The sequence below is a fragment of the Callithrix jacchus genome, chromosome 4 (assembly GCF_049354715.1).
Source record: "Callithrix jacchus isolate 240 chromosome 4, calJac240_pri, whole genome shotgun sequence".
Taxonomy (NCBI): Eukaryota; Metazoa; Chordata; class Mammalia; order Primates; family Cebidae; genus Callithrix; species Callithrix jacchus.
Genome location: NC_133505.1, coordinates 23814012 through 23837948, shown reverse-complemented (window position 1 = coordinate 23837948; position 23937 = coordinate 23814012). Strand labels below are relative to the sequence as shown.

Sequence of the window (23937 nt, the reverse complement as noted above, 5' to 3'; positions counted from 1 at the left end):
CACCCCATGCCCTGGCCACTCTCAAGACTAATGTGAGAATCAACCATTCAAATAACATTTGAGGACCTCCTGGTATGTTCGGTTCAAATCCAGCACCATCAGTGAGCAAAGACTAAGGTGGCCTCAGCTGTTACCTCTCAGCTGGTTTGCCAGTTCCTGCTCACTCATCCATCATACTCCACTGCATCAGATGCCAAGGGCAACAAACACCTTAGCTTTTTCCTTTAAGCCGTATCTGGTTCATGACTTCTGGAAGCAGGAGGAAATTCCCCTTCAGAATGTGCAGCATGTCAAGAAAAGTCCCAGAGCCATCTTTGCAGCTGTACAGTCAAGTAAACCACCCTGTGCATCCTGGCCCTGTTTCTGTTCCCTGTCAAGAGACAGACACATTTGTAAAAAATGCAGACATGAAATACAACAGGTGTATCCTGGTTGTGTGGGAGTTACCAGTGCCATGGTTCCCGCTGTCCCTAAGCCAGACTCTCCTTTAGAAGGAGTCTGCCTGCTGGTGAAATCCACATTGGCAGTGGAGAAGCATGTGCTAAAGTCTGATCTTCCATTATAAACAAAGAACAGACTAGCATTTATCCTTTTCTATCCCACATGGACTGACTCCAGATCAGTAACAGAAAGCTAAACAATTACCAACACCAAGCCAAAGAGGCAAGTTCCCGTGATGCTTTTAGACTTGGGGGAGCTCTGGTCGCTACTTAACCAACAGTAGGGGTCTGGGTGAACTGGCCTGGTCAAAATATTCCTTTTTTGCCTCGATTCCACCACAGCTAGTACAGTGTCCAGCGCATAATAGACAGTTAATAAACATATTGAAAGAATAGTGACACTGTTATTAAGACGGTGTTTAAAATGAAGGGGGACCAGGCAAGGTAGTATAAAGTGAATTAATGAGGAACCTGCCTTGCCCACAGAAGACTATAAAAATGTTGATTTGTGTTGACTATAAATGAGAGATTTAGAGTATACATAGAGTGTACATGCATCTTTTGTTGAGTTTATTATTCAGTGGTGTGCAATCACAATCAGATGGTGGAAGTACTATAATTCCGATGATAGCAGAAGCATTTCTGATTTGTCTTTCTATCCCCAAGACCTAATCCTCTTCCTACCACAGGTTAATGAATGATGAGCCAAGTTGCTCTTCCTCTTGCATCTTCCAGCCACTAAGACACACTGTCTGTCACCCATAAGACAGGTTCTAGTTCCCTCTCACCTTCATGTTAGGATCCTACGCTATGGGGCGCCATGGCATCCTCTTGGTAACACACAATAAAATTGTGCACTTAGTGCATTGGTTTTATTTTGTTTTGTTTTGTTTTTTGATGGAATCTCACTCTGTTGCTCAGGCTGAAGTGCAGTGGCACAATCTTGGCTTGCTGCACCCTCTGCCTCCCAGGTTCAAGCGATTCTCCTGCCTCAGCTTCCCGAGTAGCTGGGACTACAGTTATGTGCCACCACACCTGACTAATTTTTGTATTTTTAGTAGACATGGGGTTTCACCATGTTGGCCAGGCTGGGCTTGAACTCCTGACCTTGGGTGATCCACCTGCCTTGGCCTCCCAAAGTGCTGGGATTATAGGTGTGAGTCACCGTGCCTGGCCAGTTGCACTGTTGATGTATTCCTAAGATGCAAAGATCAGACATCACCACCTGAAATAGGTCACTATTTTCCTCAAGACATTTGGCAAGATATTTCGGGCAGAGGCCTGTCTTCAATGCCACACATCTCTTATGGTTTCTAATGTTCAGATAATGATTTTTTTAAAAAAATCTCCTCCTATGCTAATGAAAGCCACGCTTAGGTTATTCTGGGAAAGTGAAACTTAGAGGCCAGAGGGGCATGCAAGATACCTACTACTTTCTGCCAATAAAAAGGCCTATTATGAATTCATTTTTTTTTTTTTTTTTTGCAGTTAAAAGCAGACAAGATAGGAATCCAGAATTTTGAGTTTAGCAGCCCAAACATACCTTCTCACTCAAAAACACATTCACCAAGATTGCCAGGCAGCCAGCAGGACGTTACAGCTTTTACCATCTCATATCAGAAGTAGAAGATATTCCATCGTGACAGTGTTAATTTTACGTTTGTTGCATTTGATAGCAATAAACATGTGTAAGTAGTTTGAACACACTATCTGCATATCTGAGATGAAGAAACAAGAAGCCGGTTCCTATGCATGACTTGAACGTATGAGTCAATTCCTGAGGAAATGCTGGCCAAAGACAACTACTATTATTTGAGATAATGACCCCTTGGGGAGCCTTGCTGTGCTACTCCATGGTAATAAGATTTGACAGGTAGAAAAAAGAAGAGATCAGGGCATAATAGAAAAACACAGCTAGAATACATTTACTACATTGTAGGTTATTTCTTTTCCACAAAGGCAGGGAGCGAGTATGAGGGGAGGAGGCCGAGGGAACACAGTGGCATTAAGGACAGAAAAGAAGAAAGCTAATTTTGCATCGTGCTCGTGATGAATTTCCAGCAATGGGATTTTACTGAAGCCTGATGCATCACCTTCTTGGGAAGGTCTACAGTGACCCTTGAATACAGTGACCATGTCATCCTATGAATTTGCCAAGAAAATTAAGACACTCTAGTAAGAGTACAGCCATGAAGGAAGACAGACGTCTAGATCCATGCCCAGCTAGGCCTGTATGATAGACAGAATACAAGCTGGCAGAATTGGTCACCAGCCAACCTAAAAGAAGAAATCAAAAGCAAGGTCTGTTTGTTATTTTGTTACATCTGGGAAAGAATTCTGGAAGACGCAGAGGAACATTCACTACCATTTGGCCCAGGACCAGCAGCTCGACCACACTCAGACACTCTGTCCCCAGTGCCAAGTGGTTCTGTTTCTCTAGAGAACCCTAGCACACCCGCCTTTATTAAATGGCCATCCAGTACTATTTTATTGAGCAGCCAGAAGCAGAGCAGCTTTACTCACATTCTGTTAACTCAGTTTTTCCTCCCCTCCATAAACTGTTTGCTAGGGGCAGTCTTGCCAGTGCAGCTAAGCTGCGTGTGAACGGTAAGGTCTCCTGGGCCCTCTACACCCTCTCTCCCTCCCCAGGTCGTGCCTCTATCGGAAGCATGCTTGTAATAGCTAATATCCTCCTGGGGCCAGGGTGTGTTCCACCAACAGCATATGCAGGAAGCAGTTCCAGCTTTTAGAGAAATGCGGGTCGCAGGAAATGAACCATGGAAGTTAAGGTGTGTTTGAAGAAAAGTCAGTGTTTTGGTTCTCAGGATGGTAGTTAGATCTAAGTATTGGTACGAGGAGAAAAAGAGAGAGGGAGAGAAAGGGAGGGCGAGAAGGAGAGAGAGAATGAGAGACAGGAAGAGAAAAGAGGAGAGGAAAGGACAGGAGAAAGGAAGGGGAAGAGAGACTGCCTTTACAGAGCAGGAGGGACACTGCAAGCTTGAGGTTGCACTTGGCCATGAGTATGGGGAAGGCAGGTGGAGGTGAGGTTGGGGGGTCAGCTCCTTTTCACAGTAACTCTGCTGTAAGAATTCCACCCTTCCCTGAGAAGAGGAAGACCAATTTCTAACCATTTTTAAACCCAAGCAATAGTACTATAAGAAACAGACACATGCACATGTACACACACACACACACCCACACACATGATTGTGAAACTCGTGAAATCTGAATAAACTCTGTGGATTGTACCAGTGTCAATGCCCTAGTTTTGGTATTGTCCTACCTGTAAGATCTTACCGTGGGGGAAGATGAGGAAAGGCATACGAGACCTCTCTATCTTTCTGCAACTTCCTGTGAAAATACAATTATTTCAAAATATAAAGCTAAAGAAAAACGTCAAGTAGAGCTAGAATATGGAAAATGGGACTAGCTGCATAAGAGTCCGGCCCTCCCTATGCCTCAAACCACCCAGCCAGCAATGCAGAGGCTGTGGAGCTACATCCATGAACTCCAGGACTTGGGGGCGTACATCCAAGCTTTTGGGCTGCCTGAAAGCAAATCAAGCATTGGTCCAGTGGGGTGCACCTGGGCCCCCACCATCCTCTGCTGAGGAATTTCACTTCTAGAGACTCTGCCATTGGATTTTGTCTTCTTCCTGCTGATTCCAGTTGAAAGCCCACTAGTAGCTATTAATAGAACTCACTCTGGCAAGGTTGTCCTCCCCTCGACAACTGCCCAGGTCTAGCCCAGCCTAGGCCACTAGCAGAGAGCAGAAGGCACAAAAATACCTTTACAGCTGAGATTTGTTCAAACCCTGCTCACTCTAAACCTGGCTCGTTTATCCCATTCTATTTTACTTTATGAATGTCCAAGAAAACCTTTCTAGGAGAATTGTTGCTTCCCTCAGTATGCAAAACAGATGCTGCTGGCTGCTCTCCTGGAGCTCCTCCTCACCTCTGGCAAGGTTCACACACTGCTGGTTTGGAGAAGCCTGCCTTCCAGAGCCCACGTGGCTGGGGGAGAGGGGAGCAGGCGCAGTTTGGGGTGTGCTGGGTTCATCCACTATAGTGCTGTCCTCCCTTGGGCTGAAGCCATAGAAGTCAGCAGGACAGACAGCAAGGGAGTGTCACATAGAGGCCAAGGAAGAAATAGTAAAAATGAACAGTCTTCTATTTCATGATGAAGCTTTGACTTCTTTCCTCAGCTCATTTGCTGAAATACAGTGAAGTGTCCGGAGGAAACACTTATCTCTGCCCTTGAATTCCCAGAACACCAACTCTGATTAACTTTCTGACGTTATTGTTTCACAAAGTCCAAAGCCAGCTGATCCGTCTTACACGTATTAAAAGTTACTGAGGCAAGGCTCCAAGGGAAAGTCTCTCCACTCTCAGCCTGCCCATCACTGTTCACACTGTAGAAGGAGAGCTACTTTAAAATGCAACCCACCATCTTTTCTTTTGGTAGGTGATTCCGAGGCATTTGCAGCATAGATAAAGCCTGGAAATTGATAAAGCGATTGTTTAAAGCAGTGATTGCCACCAGGGGTGAGTTTGTCCCCCATGGATACTTTGGTAATGTCTAGAGATATTTTGGGTTGTCACAGCTAGAGGGAATGGGGGTGCTGCTGGCATCTGGTGGGGAGAGAGCAGGGATGCTGCTGGACATCCCACGATGTGCAGGACAACACCCACCACAAAGGATGCCCAAAACAAAATGTCAATAGTGACAACATTGAGGAATCCTGTCTTAAGGTTCTCAGCTAATTTACTACAAATAACCACTATTATTTATCCAGCCAACAATCACTGGAGATCTAAAGCAATCTTGAGACATTATGCATAGCCCTGGCACCGGGGAGTCAGCTTTGCAGCATCTAGTGGAGGAATGACAGAGGTATACAAACAAACATGATGTAATATAGAGCATGCAGAGTGCCTGAGTGCAAATGCAAATAAATGCAGAGAAGGACATGAGTTTGAGAGGATGGGTTTGGGGGAGGAGGAGGAACCAATGTCACTTTCCCCAAGAGGACCACAGACTGCATGTTTACACTCAAAGATATCACTCTTGCATATGAATTTGAAATAACTGCTTGGAAAGCTCACCAAACCCCTAAGCACTTTTTAAGCAATCTGTCTTTCTGCTTTTATATACAGATCCTCAGAGAGATGCAGCCTACAGCTTTCTTTGTGACTTTGTTCCTTATTAAGATTATTTTCCTAACAACAATGTGTTTCTAGCACCAAGAAAATGCTTTGCTTCCTTCTCCAACCCTTAGTTGATTCTTTCTATCCATTCCTTTAAAATATTGATAAACAGACAGTGTAATTCTGTAGCTGCTGATTAACAATTTAATACATACTTAGCCTCTTTTTTTTGCGTGGATAGCAGCTTAAATTTATCCACAATTTTGAGGATGCACCTTCCTAAGCATCTGTTCGTTGGTGTCTATCTTTTTCAATACAGAGTGCCAAGGATGTAGCAGGAACTATCATCTCCAACCCCCTGCTCCTATTTTCCAGGCTGAAAGAAGCCCTAGGAAACCACAGAGATACTTAGGAAGGAGTCCAATGAGCATAAGACAAAGGGCTCTTCCCTACCCTTAGGAAAACTAGTGACTGGACCAAAGGGGTTTTGATCAAACAAAAGTGTACTTACGTTAGGTTTGCAAGGCTGAAATTGCCTAGTGATCATTTCCATTGCAGATATCTTAGACAATGATGCATCTTCCAGGTCAGCAAGTGGATGATAAAACTGTCTGGAACACTGTCATTGGCAAATGTGAGCTCATAGCTAAGCCGAAATGGAAATCAGTTATGAAACAGAACTACCAGATGCCATATGACTACACACAAAATATTCTGGGCAATCTTACAAATCAAATAAGTAACATATGTAGTTGAGGTTCTACTTTGTGAGTTTCACTCCACAGTACCAGGAGCAATTTGTTTGTTTGTTTGCTTTTAACTCTGCCTTTGAATCTTGACTCTGACACTCTCTAATGTGGGGATCCAGGTAAGTTGATACAACGTCTCTGAGTCTATATTTTCATAACCGTAAAGTGAGGTACATTATACCTATCTCTTCAGATTGTTGTTTATTCTGCAAGTCCTGTCAGGTAAACGAGGACCATATCAGTTATTTTAACAGAGAGAATTTGATATAGGGAGTTGGTCAGAGAACCAGTTGCTGGAGAACCTAAAGAACAAAAAAAGGACCTCTGAGGGCTGAGAGAGCAAAGGATGTGGGGATTAGAAACTGGATGCTTGGGCTGGGTGCGGTGGCTCAAGCCTGTAATCCAGCACTTTGAGAGGCCGGGGCGGGTGGATCCCGGGGTCAAGAGATCGAGACCATCCTGGCCAACATAGTGACACCCCATTTCTACTAAAAATACAAAACTTAGCTGGGCTTGGTGGCACATGCCTGTAGTCCCAGCTACCTGGGAGGCTGAGGCAGGAGAATTGCTGGCGGAGGTTGCAGTGAGCCGATTGTGCCACTGTACTCCAGCCTGGAGCCTGGTGACAGAGTAAGACTCTGTCTCAAAAAAAAAAAAAAAAAACAAAGAAACTGGATGCCTGACAGAAGAACGCATGGAGCTGAGACACAGACTGCTAAGGAAGGGGTGGCAGCTTCTGATGGGCTGTTATTGCAGTAGCTTAGGGCCCCACAGAGCTGAGCCTCGGCTGATGCTGGGAAAGTGCAAAAAAGAGCAGGAAACTGGAACCAACTGCCACTGCCAGGGTGATGGGCCATCACCACCGACACTCTCACCAAGCACTCAAGAAGGAGCAAGCCCCTTCTTCAAGTCCAGCCTCCCTCTCCCTGGTACCTTGACTGGCAGAAAGCAAAAGAGAAACGTGATTGCCGAGAGCCCAGTTAAAAAGCAGAGGAGAGAGGGCTGGATTTGGAGCTGAGAAACAGCTCCACTCTATGGCCCACCCATTCACTCGTCATGTGCACTTACGGAGTACGTAGTGTGTCAGACTGTGAGGCTCTCTGGTAGGTGCTGGGGAACCTGGAGAATTAAATGGAAAAATGCTAGTAAAGTGCAACGCTCAGCTGTTAGTACAAGGTAAACCCCTGTTAAAAATAGCTCTCCTGACTCCAGCCCCATGGGAAACATAAAGGAAAAGGAAATGGAAAACAAAACAAACAGAACAGAACAAGAAACTAGCTCTGACCTTCAAGGAATCTCATATTTAGATTGTGTTGTGGGATAAGCCCCGTAGCAAAGTACAGAGTGATACATGTTTGTACACTTTACCGAGAATGCCAGACATCATTGTTTTAAGAATTCAAGGAAGCAAGAGAACATTTAGGGGCAGGGAAGCCTTCACAAAGAAGATGGGAATGATCAAGACCCAAGATTTAGACAATGGCCAAAAAGGCTAAGACCACTGCGAATGGGAGAAAGCACACAGGCAAATCAAACACGGTGGAAATGTGCTGGTGTGTAGGTTGCCACCTTGGTCTCAGGAATGGAGGACGGATTGTTGATGTGGAGCATGGATATTGGAGCCAGTGGATCATTTCTGGACCTATTCTGATGCATAGATAAGCCACTGGAGCTTTGTAAATGAGCAGAAGTTACATGTAGAACATATTATCCTTATAGCCCCTATCATAACTAACTCAATACCTTGTACATAGTGGAATATTTGAGAGTGAGAAATATTACATTAAATGGGGTGAGATGGGATGGGATGGGATAAAATGGAATTACTAAGGCAGGTCTTAACTTCGAAAATCTTTTGAGAAAATATTTCCAGCCTAACTATTTTTTTTCTTTTCCTTGAGACGGAATTTCCCTCTTGCTGCCCAAGCTGGAGTGCAATGGCGTGATCTCAGCTCACTGCAACCTCTGTCTCCCAGGGTCAAGTGAATCTCCTGTCTCAGCCTCCTGAGTAGCTAGGATTACAGGTGCATGCCACCACTCCTGCCTAATTTTTTGTATTTTTAGTAGAAACAGAGTTTTGCCATGTTGGCCAGGCTGGTCTCAAATTCCTGACCTCAGGTGATCCACCCACATCAGTCTCCCAAAGTGCTGGGATTGCAGGCATGAGCCACCGCACGCAGTCTGAGCCTAAATATTAATGTCTACTCAAGCTCTCCTAACTTTTGTATCTCCCTCTGTTTTAATAATACTAATACTCTATTAAATACTTTGTGCAATCCATGAACAATTTTAAGACCAAACATTCAGGAACTAAAGTAACTCAGGCAATGATAAAAATTTTCTATGATAAAAACGTCAACAAGTAAAAATATAACCGAACTAGCAAGACACTTCATCCCATGGATGGAAACCCTGTCGTCAGCGTGAACCTGACATTAGCTTTGAAGACACTGCAGGGAGCTGATGATTTTTAAAAGTGTTGGGCAATATGCTTTTTTTTTTTTTTTAATTTTTTATTGGATTTTAGGTTTTGGGGTACATGAGCAGAGCATGCAAGACAGTTGCGTAGGTACGTACATGGCAGTGTGCTTTGCTTTGCTTCTCCCCTTCACCCACATTTGGCATTTCTCCCCAGGCTATCCCTCCCCAGCTCCCCTCCCACTGGCCCTCCCCTTTTCCCCCAATAGACCCCAGTGTTTAGTACTCCCCTTTCTGTGTCCATGTGTTCTCATTTTTCATCACCCGCCTATGAGTGAGAATATGCGGTGTTTCATTTTCTGTTCTTGTGTCAGTTTGCTGAGGATGATGTTCTCCAGATTCATCCATGTCCCTACAAACGACACAAACTCATCATTTCTGATTGCTGCATAATAGTCCATGGTGTATATGTGCCACATTTTTGCAATATGCTTTTGAATAAATGTAGTAATTCATGTGGAAACAATATTGGTGCAAACTTTGAACATCTTTGCAGAATATACAATTAGTTGTACTCACAACTAATCCATTGTTTTCTTCTTCACAGATCCATTACAAGATTTTGGCTTTTCTATCGAAAAGTGTTCCAAGGAATTAAAACCAAAAGTCAACATTAGATTTGGAATTATCCTGAGTAAGTTAAAAAAAAAATGATTAGCCTGAAATAAAGCGTTTCACAGCCTCTTCCGACTCCACACACCCAATGACTTGTTAACTATAATGACTGGCTAAACTACTGTTCCTTCACCACTCTCTGGAATTAACTCTATTTACATCTTCATTTTCAAATCTCTCTCTAGGTAAAATCCAGGTAGGGTTGAACTCTCATTTAATGCTGTACTTTTGTGTTTAAAAGACTTCAGACGGGGCTGGGCGCGGTGGCTCCCAGCACTTTGGGAGGCCGAGGCAGGTGGATCACGAGGTCGAGAGATCAAGACCATCCTGGTCAACATGATGAAATCCCGTCTCTATTAAAAATACAAAAAATTAGCTGGGCACGGTGGCGCGTGCCTGTAATCCCAGCTACTCAGGAGGCTGAGGCAGGAGAATTGCCTGAACCCAGGAGGCGGAGGTTGCGGTGAGCCGAGATCACGCCATTGCACTCTAGCCTGGGTAACAAGAGCCAAACTCCATCTCAAAAAAAAAAAAAAAGACCAGACACTCATTTGGATGATATAAGCCCCTGAAATCAGTACGCCCAGCAAAAAAGGAAAATATTTTGAGATTAAGTGTCAATGTCTACTCAGCCTCTCCTAACTTTTGCTTAGTTAGCAACAAATAAATCTCTACCAGCAGTATGGTTTGTCATTGGTGTTATTTGGCACCCCAAATAGTTCATACAAGTTCTTCAACCTGGACAAAGGCAAGGAGGGGAGGTAATATTTTCTCCCCAACCCCAATCAATCAGAGTACTTTCTGACTGTTTAATTTCCATGTGATCGTGCAATTACGGTTAGTCAATATATTTGCTATAGCTACTAGACTATCTCCTTTTCCAAAACAGTTATATCAAAATCAAAGTAGAGAGGTTTTAAAAACTTAGCATGTGGAATCATTTGAGGGAAATGGAGGGAACGTTCACAGAAATCAAGAACTCTCACGCATCTTTGTATTTCTAGAATCTCACAGAGTATCTGGGCTCTAGCAGCAGCTCGAGAAATGTTACAGGGAGAGAAAAAGAGAGAAAAGAGACATGGAAGAGTGGGTGGAACATAAAAGGGAGGAATGGAGAAAAAGACAGAATTGGAAGCCATGCCAGTGGGACCCGCTGCCCCTTCCTGTGTACCTGCACTGCAGTACCTCCTGGGCGACAGCAGCAGGTGTATGCAGGCGTGACCACACCCCATCGCCACCATGGGGAACAAATGATACTATGCAGCTGGGAAGCTCCAGAAGCCAGGCCTGCAGACATAACTTTAAAAGGCCATAGCATCACGGTGGGGAGCTCAGCTGATTAGCTACCTTGCTCCAAGCAGGTATTTTGAGAAACGGCCGCCTTTCATACCCAGGGTCCCGTGGTAATCCCCTGTAGCACTGACTAAGTGTTGTTTTACCAAGGAAAGAAAACTGTTCCCCACAGAGAGCAGAGCAATGGAAACAGAAGGTTCTTTAGCTCATACTGCTGTACACTGTGAATGCCTTTGACACGCAGTGAAACACACAGTAAGAGTAAAGCTGTTCTTCTCTTTCCTCCAGGAGAGGACATCAAAGAGCTATTTCTTGATCTAGCTCTTATGGCTAAAGGCTCATCTGTTTTGAATTTCTCCTATCCCATCTGTGAGGAGGCTCTGCCCAAGTTTTCCTTCTGTGGAAGAAGGAAAGGAGGTAAGTCATCTGTCTTGCTCACTGCTGGCAGGGGCCTGCAGAGAAATCAACACAAACTTGCATCCGAGGCCGGGACGCCCGGATCAGAGCCCGGGCTCTGCCCCTCACCTTTGCACGAGCTTATCCTCACTTACCAGCATGTGTTACAGAAAAATAACATTCCATAGGCCCATTCAGTAAGGCCTACCTTACAGGGCTGTTGTGAACATCAAAATGAAATGACACACATGAGATGCTTGAAAACAGAACATTGCTACTGTGAATAGCAACATCTTATAAAAAGGGCTGGCAGCAAAAAGAGCCAAGAACTTCCAAAAACTCACTGAGGTTCAGAGTGCTTCCAGGTTTTCCCTCCACAACTTCCATAGTGGGAGGGTGTCCTTAATATAGTAACGGACTTCAAAAAGAGAAAAAATTAAACTTACATCACTGCCTTTCCCACGTGGGTCATTGACTAACAGAGGCATTAGGTAGTTACACTCGAAGTACAGAGGCAGAAACTCCATTATATTAGCTACCTTTTCTCCAGTGCACCAACTCTTTACCCCCACCATACAGCCTCAAAGAAAGAGCAGGTAATCTTTGCCCACCTGTCCCTATTTCTCCTTTCCTCCTTGTCTTCCCGAGGCTCCACCAAGGCTCTGAGACCCTTCCGTGGTGTAGTTAAAACCTGGCTCTATTCTCTGACTATCCTTCCCCAAGAGTGGTTCTCCCCTAGCTGCTCTCCCCTCCCAGGGTCTCCTTCCTACTCCCACTGGCTAAGGCAGAGCATACCCCCAACACACCCCTCACCCCACAGCTCAGAAATACTCCTTTATTGAACTCCCCATTCAAGAGAGCTAGAATTTTGAACAGTCGAGTTCCTTGTGAAATGGTGCAATTACTCCTTTTAAATGAAAGATCCAGAAGAAATCAGAATCTCCTTCCTACACTGAGGCATGCAGACAGAAAGAAAATAAGGAACTTCAGGGAGGGTTGACCAGATGGAAGCCGGGGGAACTCTGCTGGGATCTGCATAGGACAGACTCAGCCTGGCTCCCTCACCACCCTTGCCATCCTCCCAAGCATGTGGCACACCACTATTCTAGCATTTGCCACGCTGAACTATCCTGGTTTACTCCCACATATGCTCCACATTGGACACGAGCTGCTTGAAGGTAGGGTCATATCACCTTTGTCTTTTTACCCCCAGTATTTCCAATGTGGCTGACACACACAGAGCACGAATACAGACACACACAGAACAAAATGGCTAACATGACTGAGCACTTTCACCAGGCCCTGTTAAAGGAGCTTTAGATCCAGTAAGTCATTTACTTCCCACCCCAACCTTACAAGTTAATAGGGTATTAATATTCCAACTTTATAAATGTGGAAACTGAAGCACAGAGTTTAGGAACTTACACCAAGTCACAGAGCCTGAGAGATCCACAGCTTGAACCCAGGCAGGCTGACTCCAATCTCAGCTTTAATGAATGAATGAATAAAAGAACGAACAATACAATAAATGAAGGTGTCTTGCTTTTGGACAGGGGTTTATTTAAAATTATCATTTAAGAAATCTTTCTGCCCAATGATCTGACTTTGTTTCATATTGGGATCTTTTTTATTATTAGCTCACCCACCTTAAAATGATAAATCCATATTCCTCTTTCAACTTACTGGAGAGATTTCTGATTAATCAAGTATGTTCATGCATTTCTCAGAATGCTGAACTCATCATTAGTCCATCCCTATTTAACCTTTTCCACCTGCCCTCAGCTGGGCGGACCCTGACTCCTCACCCACAGTCAGTCCTTTCTCCCTCCTCCCCTCCCTCCCGCCCCTTCCTCCCTCCCTCCCTCTCTCCCTTCCCTTCCTCCCTCCTTCCCTTCCTCTCTCTCTCCCTCCCTTCCCTTCCTCCCTCCCTTCCTCCCTCTCTCCCTCTCTCTCCCTCCCTCCCCTTCCTCTCTCCCTCCTTCCCTGTTTTCCCTTCCTCCTTCCCTCTTTCCCTCCCTCTCTTCTCTCCCTCCCTCCCTTCTCCCTCTCCTTCCCTCTCTCCTTTCCTCTCGTCTTCAGCCACATCTTGCTCCATGTGCCAGCCATACATACCTTAGGCAGTTGCCTTAAGGACTTGTTTGCCACTTTCTCTTCAGAACCTGCATTTTAACATATGCAACATCGTTTGGGTGGTCCCCTTAGCATGTATGGCCCACTTGCCAGTTGCTTTTTATCCAGATCTAGCTCAAGTAGCTCTCTCTGTGTCTCTAGCTTCCTCCAGCCCCAGCAGATAAAGCACTCCCTCTGGGTACTCTGGGAGTATCGTGTTCCTGCTTCTGCTGCAGCCCTTACCTCAGCTGGAATCAAATTTTATGGTTAGCGTGTGTGTCCCTCCCAATTAAACTTCAAACTGCTTGAAGAAGGGCATGTTTCTTGCTCCTATCTGTCTCTACAGACATGACAAAGAGAGCTGGCACAAAGTAAAGATACAATAGATACTTGTTTTATTGCATTTGCATGTGAACATATGATGGATTGAACACAAGTATAAGGTGAACAGAGCTCACCTTAAAAACGACACTTCAGGCTGCTTACACGTGGCATAAAGACACAACATGCATCAAACCTTAGCGCAGAGTACATTTTCCTGGTCCTCCAAGTGTAAGAAAACCTTGCTATGTTTTCCTGTGTATGGTTTTAATAGGATTGAGAAGACAGAAGAGAGATGGTTCCCTAAATCAGTTTGAGGTGTTCAGTTCAGTTTAACAGCTCAGAAGGCTGACGTTTTACTTATATGAATGCTGGGCAGCTCTGCAGCCATTTATTTGCTTTATTTCAATAGGAGTGATGACTGCATAGGCAAGCTGAGAAGCTGGCATCGGGGAAATTGCCAGGAAACTTCATATAGTGTCAAACGATCAGAAAAATGATACACAAATGCTGCATGAACAAATAATTACATGAATCACATAAGCCAGAAAAACTAAAATCTTAAATTCAGAGGCTTCTTGGATTATTAAACTTTTTAACCCACCCAAAAACCTCCTGCAGGAGTGATTCTATTCCAAAGAAGTGATTAATACTGAGACCAGAGCGGGGAGAACGGCACTTGGGAGAACTAAAGTGAATCCAAATCCAAGCTCAAGCTGCTGTCGACACGTTACACATAAAAAGGAGTCTCTCTGGGGCTTGCAGGTCCTTCTTAGCAGAGCAGTGAGAAAACTGAATGTCCACCATGGGTGGCACATTATGGTGTCACTCGCAGTTGAGCTGTTTGGCGTCATTGCCATGGCCTTACTATGTATTCTTCTACAAACTGCATCTCACCGGCTTTTCTCTAAGCCAGATAAAACTACAAAATGGGTCAGGCTTAGTGAGATGGGAATGCTGCCTCCTTTTCCCTCTGCGTTGTCCTCAGCTCACTTTAAGGCAAGCGTCACATTGGATTCAAAGACCAACTGATGCTCCTTCAGTATCATTACTTAAGCTGTGATTGACGATTTGGGGGAAATAGCGCATATGACCAATGGTCGGACATGGACTAAGTAGGTCATTATTCAGCCAAACAAAGGTACAATATCCTGTGATTTTCAAATGATGCCGTAGGTTACTAAATTACATGAAAATATACTTGTAAGAATATTACGTGACAAAGAAGCATGCTATAACAGCATAGTCACTATTGAATCCTGTTGTATAAAATGCGTGTAAGTGTATACGCCAAACAGAACTCTGAGAGGCTGAGACTGCTTATCTCTGCAGATCTTTATTTTCATCTTTTTTGAAAACTCACTTGCTTTTATGATAAATTTGCAAGGTTACTCTTTTAAATGTTAGTTTATCACTGTAGGAAAGAATAGAGAGAATAAATTCTGTTCCCCTAGGAATAAATCTAAGGGTTTTCAAAGAGAATTACAGCCTGTGTACTATTCAATGATATTTGGAGTTGAATAGAAAGTTCTGAATCAAAGAGTTGCAAAGAATATCAAGGGATCATCTAACAGCCATCCTCTTGCCTGGGATACCCACAGCCCCGTTTACTCAGGCTGTGGGCTCCCTGAGAAGGAGACACAATCAGCCACTGTTTTGCTTTCTGCTCTGTTAATGCTGCCTTAGTCCTTCTGTCTCCTCTGACAGCATCGAGTCATTTAGATTTCGTTGCTTTAGCTGATCTCCATGCTTTCAAGCAGGTTCCGTAAGCTAGACATCCAATTCTAAGACTAAATGGAGCTTCACTAAGTGTCCTTAATGACCACACCTAATTCCTAGCCTGAAGGAGGGAAGCTGCAGCCAACTCCCTCAATCCTCAAGAACAATGATGCCAATAGAACCCCGTGTGGTTAGGGAGCTTTGGTCTGGTCTGCAAACACCAAGCGTGCCCTTACCCCAGTGGGTCTCCATCTTGGTTGCACATTAACTACTCCTGTGCTTTCCCAAGCAGTGACCACAAGCCACAGGTCACTGCTGAGCCCCTGAAATGTAGCCAGCCTAAATTGAGATGTGCTGTAAGGGTAAAGAACAGACTCTGTTTCAAAGCTTTAGTCTGAGAAAAAGAATGTAAACTGTCTCTATCGTTGTTCCACTGGTTGTTGAAAGGTTAATATTTGGAATCTACCGAGTCAAGTAGAATTTATCATTAATATATTACTTTCATTATTTATCAATAAGATATGAATATTATATTAAAATTATTTTCACCTTTTAAAACGTGGCTACTAGAAAACATAAGATTATATGTGTGACTCTCTTTATATTTTTATTGGATAGTGCTGCATTATCAACTCCCTTTATAATTTTGAGGGTCCCAACATCCAGGCCATGCCCTAGACCAATGAAACCAGAATCTCCAGGAGTGAGAATCAAGCCATGTGGTGACCAGAAACACTCTGTGTTGAGAATATAGGAGGAAAAAAATTGTTTTTTCCTATATACAGCCTCATTTTAACAGATGAGGAAACTGAGTCTCAGAGAAGTTAAGTAACTTACCCAAGGTCACAAAGCCGGCAGGCGGTGGAACTGGGTTTCCGTCCAGCTCCAAACCCCTCTGCTGTGTATCTTCCCTAAACATAAAGAAAGCTTTGCTAGAGAAGAAGTAAATTTATTTCCGCTCTCCACTAAGACGGAAAAAGATTTAAGGGCATAAAAAAAAATATAGGAATCCAAAGATCATCTTTGGACATAACCAGCCATTATTATAAGGCAGTGGTTCTCAAAGTGTGGCCCTCAGACCAGCAACAGCAGCATCATCTAGGAAATTATTAGAAATGGCAAGTTTTTTGGTCCCTACCCAGTCTTACTGAATCAGAAACTCTGGGGTTGGGGTTTAGTGATCTGGATTTTAACAAGCCCTTTGGGACACGTGTTGGCAAACTTTTTTCTGGAAAAGGCAGGATAGTAAACATTTTAGGCTTCACAGACCATATGGTCTCTGCGGCAATTGCTCAACTCTGCCCTTGCAGAGCGAAAGTCACCATAGACAATAAGAGAACGAATAAACATGGCTATGTGCCCAGATTACATAAAGTGAGGTGTGTCTATATCTGCTGCATGTATTTTATAATTGATTCTGCTTTGTTTAATTTATTTACGGATACTGAAATTTAAATTTCATTTACTGCTTACATATGGTGAAATAGTATTCTTCTTTTGACTGCTCAATCCTGCTCTAGGCGGTTCTATGGTGGGATAACTGTTGTGAATCACGATTAGAAGGTAAGTCAGAATCCAGGGCTCTTCACCAGAGTTACTGAGCACAGGTATGCTGACGCTGTCACTAAGTGGACTTGACCTGAGCTGCAGCGTAAATTCAGATCCAAGACACCGAGGATAATGCCACACCTGTGCTCTCACTCTGCTTTATAAGAACAGTGCTGGCCGGGCGCGGTGGCTCAAGCCTGTAATCCCAGCACTTTGGGAGGCCGAGGCGGGTGGATCACAAGGTCAACAGATCGAGACCATCCTGGTCAACATGGTGAAACCCCGTCTCTACTAAAAATTACAAAAAATCAGCTGGGCACAGTGGCGAGTGCCTGTAATCCCAGCTACTCAGGAGGCTGAGGCAGGAGAATTGCCTGAACCCAGGGGGCGGAGGTTACGGTGAGCCGAGATCCTGCCATTGCACTCCAGCCTGGGTAACAAGAGCGAAACTCCGTCTCAAAAAAAAAAGAACAGTGCTGACAAATCAGATTTGGGGCAAAGGGGACTTAACAGAAAGCCTGGTCAGAGCAGCAGCTGGCAGGAGGAAGAGCACCTTATGAAAAAGCCAGAGAGTGGACCTGGAGGTCTCCTTCCCTCCCCACAGCAGTCATGGACAGTCTGGAGGGCCATTTAATTTCTCTGTGTCTCAGTTACTGCATCTATCAAATGAGAGTGGCCATGATTCATTATTGGGCAACTGTGGAGACTAAGATATGTGACGTATCTGATGAGTTAGGAAACACAGCACTGAGTCCCTCTGGGCTTCCTCCCCTACCTGAGGGACCTTGAGGCAGAGGGTAGGAGCAGTTTATGAAAACTGCAGGGCTGATTTCTAAACTGGTGGATCTGTCATAGAAACAGGCTAGAGGTGAGGCTTCAAACCCAAACTGACTCACTGATTCACCCAGGAGCCAGAGAAACAGCTAGTCCATGACATTTCACACTGCCAACCTGCTCAGGATCACAGTTTCCTGGCCAGTAACTGAACAAGTCTTTCGTGGCTATGTTGTTCTGTTCTCTTTTGTTTTCTTCCTTTGATCTAAGGTCAGCCTCTAAAATTTTTATTTTCTGCCACTGGCTTGACTTCCACCCAGAATGCATAATCTTAGAAATGTCTGCTCCCTTCAAGGGAACCTGACATCTATCTAAGTATGGCCTGTCACCCTAGCCCACAATTGTCTGACATAGGGACTTTTCCCAAAGTCTGCGTTTGTCAGCACTCACCGACACCACACATGAGACACTCACAGCCCTGTCTAGCTTGGAATAGAGTCAAGTTCACTCTAGTTTCTTTCAGTCTCTGATTTATCAAGCATTCAGTGCATCTTGATGTCCACTCTCAGTGAGGTTCATTTTCTTCAAGCGGTTTCCTAGAATATCCCACGTCAGGGAGATGAGACTGAAATGTTAAATAGAGCCAAAATTTGGTTGTAAGATGCACTGTGGAGCCTGAAACTCAAGTGTCACCCTGGGAAGCAGGAGCAAGACTTCATGCTTGCTCCGCAAGCTCCACCCCAATAAAAACTGGGGAGAAGTTACCTAAAGGTGGCTCATGTTTGGGCCGTCAAAAATATATTGTGTAGGACCATGGAGACGTGAGATTCTCAACTGGAAGTGAACCTGGAGATTTGGGTAAAGACTCAGATTAAAGCCATAAAGTAAATAGAATGAACACATGATTTTCTTTCTTTTTCAAAATTGTTTTTTTTTTAATTTCCAATTTCTATTTTAAGTTCAGGGGTACATGTGCAGGATGTGCAGGTTTGTTACATAGGTAAACATGTGCCATAATGAATAACTGCACAGATCATGCCGTGATGGTCTGTGATGCCATCCCATGATATCACCTAGGTATTAAACACAATATCTATTAGTATTTTTCCTGGTGCTCTCCCTTCTCCCATCCCCCACCCTCCGACAGGCCCCAGTGTGTCCAAGGAACACACGAGTTTCACACTTGATAATAATAGACACATCAACTGTCAAACCTGGTTCTGGCCAAACCTCTGTGAGTTCTGACCAGGGCAGGTCAACCCAGGCAAAGTGGCCTTGGTTCCATAGCACCAAGTGAGTAATACGCTTTCCAAAATAATTTGTACATTGATTCATAGACTGACTTGCAGATATCAATTGTACACAACCTACTGCCAAAATCAACTGAAATTAAAATAAAGTTTTAGGGGAGTTAAACACATCAATTGTGTGTGTGTGCCTGTGTGTATACACTGGGTATGCATGGTTATAAATGAGAGGATCTGTAGGTTAAGGAATCTTTGAGACCTTGAAAGCTGTGATTGACGTGGTCCAACACAATGAAAAGCTGAGAGGACTTGATGATACCATATTCATGTCAGGATCCCAGAGAGCTGCAGAAGACAATGGTGCCCACAAGAACTCCCGATTCATGGTGAATCCATGCCTGCGTGAGCCACTTCTCAGTATGAGCAAAATCCATTAGGAAACACATTCAACAGATAAACATACCTCCCTGTGTGCAATATGCAAGCTAGAGAAAATCATTAGTTTTAAACTTGATTTTAAATGCATTAATTTTTAAAGCTTGTGATAAAAAGAAATATTATGATGACACCTTTTGCAATCTGAAGAATCCTCTCATCGAGAAAATAACTGGTCCCTGGTTTATTGTTTGTGTAAGTCTGAACTTTCCTACACTGTTTGACCAAAGTGAGAAATACATCATAATTAGATGAATTTCAATATACAATGGAGTAGATCCCCTGAGAACTGTATTTAAAGTCTGGCATAATATTGCCTGGAAGGCAGATACTTTTCTGACAGCAGCTAAGGGATTCTATCATAATACTCACTGGTTTTACATATACAAGTAAGTCAAAAGTCTAACCGCAGTGGGTGCTCATGGTTACCCGTCCTCCCTTTCTTTTCACTACTTTCCTTAACTAGATGTTTCTCTTCTGGTCCTAGTTCATGCTGAACAGTTGGACCTGCTGATCCTCCCAGCATCATTCATTGCAGCGCCTTCTCAATCTCACTGTCTGCACCAATTCAAAACTCTGTCTTCACAATAATATCTAGATCAACAATCAGATTCCATCAGTTAGATTGCTATGGCCTCCTCTATTTCTGTTTCAATGTGCTCCTTTCCACAGATCTAGGAAATGAAGGGAATTTGGGAGAAGTGCTTGGAATGCAACCTGTTTACTGCCTAGATTTGGAAAAAATCCACAAATGCTTTCTGCAAAATGCCTTACCCCCTGCACAGCTGGAGTAGAAGACAGGGCTGAACCACCTTCCCAGCAGGTGCTGCCTTGAAGAAATTAATCTATGCAGACGACCTGACAACCTCTCTAAAGTATGCCCCCAGCCGTGGCCCCACTACCATGGGCTCAATGATTCAGTCGCTTCGTGTTCACTACACGTACATTAACAAATGCAAGCCCCAGGAATTCAGGCATTGATTTAGGCTATAAGAGAAGGGGAATATGCAGCTTAACAGAAGCCTAAATTTTAAAATACAGTAGTCCCCACTTATCTGATAGGGACATGTTCCCAAACCCACCCCGTGCATGCCTAAAGCCATGAATAGTACCAGATCTTGTATTTACTATTTTCCCCATACATACATATGCCTATGATAACATTCAATTTATAAATTAGCCAAAGTTAGCAATTAACAATGACAACTAAGAAAATAGAACAATTACAACAATTTACTATAATAAAAAATATGTGAGTATTGTTCCTTTTTCTCTTTCTCTCTTTCTTGCTCTCTCAAATATTGTAATATTTTCAGGCCACAACTGACCACCGGTAATTGAAACTGCAGATAAGGGGGACTACTGGCTACTGTATGTCTTTTCTTGGGTATCGCCTGTGTTATATTTGGTTGCTCACCTTTGATTTCTGGGCCATTTTAGACTTCCTGCTCCTTCACAAGCTGCAGGCTTTCCATACCCGCACTTTATTCCCAACGTCCTCCAATCCTAGCTTCTGGTCCTGTCCTTCGACTGCTGCCAAGAGCCCCAGTGACAAAGTGGCTGAGATAGGAACTCATGTGTCTTGGTTCCTCTTCTCATGGATGCATCTATAGACCCATGGTGGGAGTGCTGGCTTTCTGTGACCTGGAAAACTGCACTGTTTCTTCTGCCATTATTATCCCCACTGTCATTTTGTAGCTGCAGGCAGCATGCTACCAAAACCAGTATTACTCTGGAAGCATTTCCTATCCCGACTCATCAGAGTGCAGTGCTGCCTCTGGAGAGTAGGGACCTTAGCCCAGTCCGGTGGGTCTCAGCTTTGAGCAGGTATCAGCATCACCTGGAGCATAAGCTCAACCGCAATTGCTGGACCCACCCCCAGGGTGTCCAGTTCCATACATCAGGCGAGGAGTCTGAGAATTTGCATTTCTTACAAGTCCTCAGTGAGGTTGATGAGGAACCACATGGTTAAGCACAAGATTTTGAAGACAGACCTACATAGCTGAACTTTTACTGCCACTTACCATTTATGTGACCTCTGACAAGTTACTTAACCTCTCTGACCCTCAGTTTCTTCATCTGTACAATAAAGAAAATACAAGTGACCTCATGGGATAGTCATAAGGATAAAATGGGATGATACAGATAAAGCCCATAGACTGGTGTTCTGCACACAGCAAGCATCCAATAAGTGATCCATCACAGCTACTTTGTGCAGCTGATGACAGAATTCTCAAGCAAGGACTCTGAGCCCCTTGAGTCATCATGCATCCCAGAGTGGAAGTCTGCATCTTAACAAGGCACACGAAGAGGCAGTGGAGTCATTAAGGCTTAGAAGTGTAAGACCTTTTCCCTTTGGTCAAGGTGGCAGGAAGATGCCTTTGGTCAAAGCCTGCATATTTTCTGATGGTTGAATAAGGTGAAGTTTCCCTGGCCCTCTTGTCCCTGTGGGGAGAGAGCACCATTTATATCTCTCACAGAACTGGAAATTTCAAACACCATCATCTTCTTTTCATCCCTTTCTTCTTTTCATGAGATTATTCCTTGTCTCCAGATTTTCAGTGGTATGTTTCCTGCTTGTGATTACCAGGCAGCTGCTGCTGCAGCAGCAAACTCATGGAGAATCACCAAAAACAGTGGTTTACTTATTGCATTAGCAGAACTTGTACCCTTGAACTGCAAAAAAAACAGAACTAAAAGCAGTAGCCACCCTACAGAGCGTACGAGCAATTACTAAGCAAAAGAGCAGTTTTTCTTGCTAAACAAAATGAAAGGAAGCATATTGGGGGTTTTTTGTTGTTGTTGTTGTTTTCTTTTTTTCTTTCTTTTTTTTTTTTTTTTTTTGAGACAGAGTCTTGCTCTGTCACCAGGCGCCAGCCTGGAGTGCAGTGGCGCAATCTCAGCTCACTACAGTCTCTGCCTCCTAGGTTCAAGCAATTCTCCTGCCTCAGCCTCCTGAGTAGCTGGGACTACAGGCACGTGCCACCACGCCCAGCTAATTTTTGTATTTTTTAGTAGAGATGGGGTTTCACCATATTGGCCAGGATGGTCTCGATGTCTTGACCTTGTGATCCACCCGCCTCGGCCTCCCAAAGTGCTGGGATTACAAGCGTGAGCCACTGCGCCCGGCCGCATATTGGTTTCTAAGGAATTCTAGAGCCCTGGGTGCTTTCTCCCCATCCTCAAATTCAAGCACATTTGTAAATGAGGCAGCTGTGCTGCAGCTGTACTTTGACAGCAGTCAATATTTTTATGTTCCTTGAGCCCAGTATACTAAGACTAAAGATGACCTAGGACCAGAAATAATTTTGATTTTTTAAGACAAGCTTCTTTAGAAATCCTTGACTATTATGGAATTGCATAAATCCAACTCAGTAATTCATACACTTTGATGTAATAATCGTTTAGGAAGGTAATTAAGAAAGCCAACTCACTGCTCCCCCGTACCTCCCAATCAGATCCCAGAGCCACTGGTATTTGCATTTTAACAAACTAAACATCCCAAGAGCCCTGATGTGCATGAGCCCAGAGCTCCCCACCCCCCACCCACCCCAGTCTGAGAAATGCAGTTCTCTGTGATGTCTGTTTAGCTTGCCAGTTACATTACTCTTTCCCAGAGTAATGGTTTCTGTCCAGGTTTCTGAGGATCAAGTCAATTTCTTCTCTTTGCTCCCATAATCATCTACTTCACCAATAGTGGAGCTCCTGTCTGATTACTTTGGTTTTCCCAGTGAAGGTCACAGACAGGTAGGGGGCAGTGGATGGTAAGGGCCTGTGTTGTGTTGAGTAGCAAAAAGAGGTATACAATATTCATGGACAGTGGAGAAGAAATTTACTTGAGAAATATAGTAAGATTTCTAGACAGTGTTGAGTGCTTTTTTTTAGGCTTGTGCCCATAAATTTAAAGATATTCCAGCCATCCCAGATTTATATTTTCTTAGAGACATTCAGTAGCTTCAATGCTAGTGAAGGTCGATGGTTGGGTTGGAGTTTCACTGGACAAGAATGAAACGGAGAGAAAGTCAAGGCTGTTGGGTTAGAGGTAAGGAAAAGATTATAATAATAGACCATAGAATCTAAGGAGGGTAAGAAAGAAAGTGAAGGCAGGAGGGAGTTGTTGATAGTAACAGTGGGGGAGTGAGTTGAATGGTATTTCTATTATTGCAGTCAGGGTGCTAGAATTGTTGAGCTGGCAGGATATGAGGAAGCCACACGGCAGAAGGCTTGACATTTAGATTTCAGAAGTGGTGCATTTCTGTAGGCTGTGAAGTATACAGGGCTGACATGAGAGATGGTGGTTGAGGTGTAAAGATGGAAATGATTGTTGGAGATAAGGGAGAGAAAGAACTGAGGCATCATGGTACTTAGTGGACTATCCATGTCAGTATTGAGATCAGCAAGAAGGATGATGCCTTGCCCAGTCCCTCAGTGATTACTGCCTCCCCTGTGATTCCCCAGCACTGAAACCTGCATATTCTAAGTATCGTGGTTAAAAGCACACATATAGGGGTCAGACTATCTGGGCTTGAATCTGAGCTTTTCTTCCTATTCATTCGGCAAGTAACTTAACCTGTCTGAGCAGTACAGGTTGGCAGTGTAACTAGTATGTGCAGTGGGTTCAGAGCAACAGCCTCCTGGCATTCATTTGTCATGCTGGTACTTTGCC

General features: G+C 44.0%; 1 protein-coding gene and 1 long non-coding RNA gene across 6 annotated transcripts in view; one reads left to right on the top strand and one right to left on the bottom strand.

Annotated features, from left to right (window-relative positions):
- The window catches only part of LOC118152797 (uncharacterized), a 189659-nt gene extending 183436 nt beyond the window's left edge, over positions 1-6223 (bottom strand). For all 5 annotated transcript variants that reach the window (XR_008480523.2, XR_004741643.3, XR_008480521.2 and 2 more), the window contains exon 1: positions 6099-6223. This is a non-coding gene — a long non-coding RNA (uncharacterized LOC118152797). The remainder of the gene's footprint in view (positions 1-6098) is intronic.
- Positions 1-23937, top strand: part of LY86 (lymphocyte antigen 86) — a 59725-nt gene that overhangs the window by 21095 nt on the left and 14693 nt on the right. The window contains exons 2-3 of the mRNA XM_002746248.7: positions 9362-9448; positions 11011-11139. Of these exons, the coding sequence (XP_002746294.3) occupies positions 9362-9448; positions 11011-11139 (216 nt within the window). The remainder of the gene's footprint in view (positions 1-9361; positions 9449-11010; positions 11140-23937) is intronic.